Here is a 1,237-nt window from a genome sequence, read left to right as displayed (position 1 = left end):
GTTGTCGCTCAATTCCTCTCGCTGGCCGAAGACACACGCGTCGAAATGGACCCGAGGCTGGCGACGACGCCGCTTGCGCCGGTGACGATTCGCCGCCTGCACGATGCCGTGTATGCGCTCCAAGCGCTTGTCGGTAGCCGCCAAGCCGAGATTGCGCAGGCGCAGCGCCATTACGCTCTCCAGCGCGCGCTTCGTCTCACTCGCGTGCGCGCGGACGACGCGGCGCACAAGTCGACGCTTCTCACCGAGGCCATGGCCCGTCATTTTCGAGCCAACGAGCGCCTTCTCATGTATGAATTCGAGCTACAATAGCGGTTGCAATCGTGCGATGTAGGTACAAGGCGGAGATGGAAACCAAGGAGCTACGGCGCGCCGAGCAGCGAGCGGCAGGGACGGCCCTCTACCGCGAGATGCAGCGCGAGCGGCACGCGGAGGAAGAGAGCTGCCTCGCCATGCACATGCAGGAGATGGAAACGCGCCACTACATCGCCGAAGACGTGCGTCAATGTGAACGACACGACGCACGCCTCACGCATGGTGTAGCGCTGGCGGTCAGCCGACAAGCGCCGTCGACTCGGCGAACTCGACAAGGTGGAGGCGTGGCAGCGCGCGCAGGACGACGCCGCCGCGGCAAGAGCCCAAGAGCTGGCGAACGAGCTCTTGGCGCATCAAGCCGTTGTGCACGCGGCTGCTGCGCGCGAACGCATCGAGCGCGAGCACGCGTGGCTCGCCAAGTCCAAGGTGCCAATTGAATTTATGACCCGCAACGATAGTACGCTCCGTGGGCATAGGACGATGCCGCGATCCAGCACGCTCGGATGGCGGCCCGAGAGGCAGCCCGAGCCGCAGAGAAGGCGGAGCGTAAAGCGCGCAAGCTCCAGACCATCCAAGCCCAGCAGCAGCGGTGCGGCACCAGCGTGGTATTCGAGAGCTCCACGACTATTTTATGGTCTAGTGCCCGCGAGCTGGCCGCGGCGCGTGCGATCAAGCACCAGGAGCTGGCCACCGAAGAGGCGGCGCGCGATCACATGCTCGCAGAAGACATGTACTGTAGCTTGCGTCGCTGGTGGTCGTTGATGGCCGATGCAATGTACAGGCTCATACGCCGCCTGATCACCGAGCAGAAGAAGCGGTTCGAAGCACAACTGTGGGCGGCCCAGCGCGAAGCTGCGCAGCGAGCCAAGCCCGATCCGCTCGCTCTCGATCCCGCCGTCTTGCCGCTACGACAGACAGTAGA

General features: G+C 64.2%; 1 protein-coding gene across 1 annotated transcript in view; it reads left to right on the top strand.

Annotated features, from left to right (window-relative positions):
- Nucleotides 1–45: 45 nt before the first annotated feature.
- SPRG_20932 (hypothetical protein) overlaps nucleotides 46–1,237 on the top strand; it is a gene marked incomplete at both ends in the record, with an annotated part of 2,023 nt that continues 831 nt past the window's right edge. The window contains 6 exons of the mRNA XM_012349952.1: nucleotides 46–290; nucleotides 335–497; nucleotides 544–741; nucleotides 792–904; nucleotides 956–1,045; nucleotides 1,097–1,211. Of these exons, the coding sequence (XP_012205342.1) occupies nucleotides 46–290; nucleotides 335–497; nucleotides 544–741; nucleotides 792–904; nucleotides 956–1,045; nucleotides 1,097–1,211 (924 nt within the window). The remainder of the gene's footprint in view (nucleotides 291–334; nucleotides 498–543; nucleotides 742–791; nucleotides 905–955; nucleotides 1,046–1,096; nucleotides 1,212–1,237) is intronic.

This window comes from Saprolegnia parasitica, assembly GCF_000151545.1.
Source record: "Saprolegnia parasitica CBS 223.65 unplaced genomic scaffold supercont2.59, whole genome shotgun sequence".
Lineage (NCBI taxonomy): Eukaryota > Oomycota > Saprolegniomycetes > Saprolegniales > Saprolegniaceae > Saprolegnia > Saprolegnia parasitica.
This window is presented reverse-complemented; position numbering and strand designations above follow the sequence as displayed.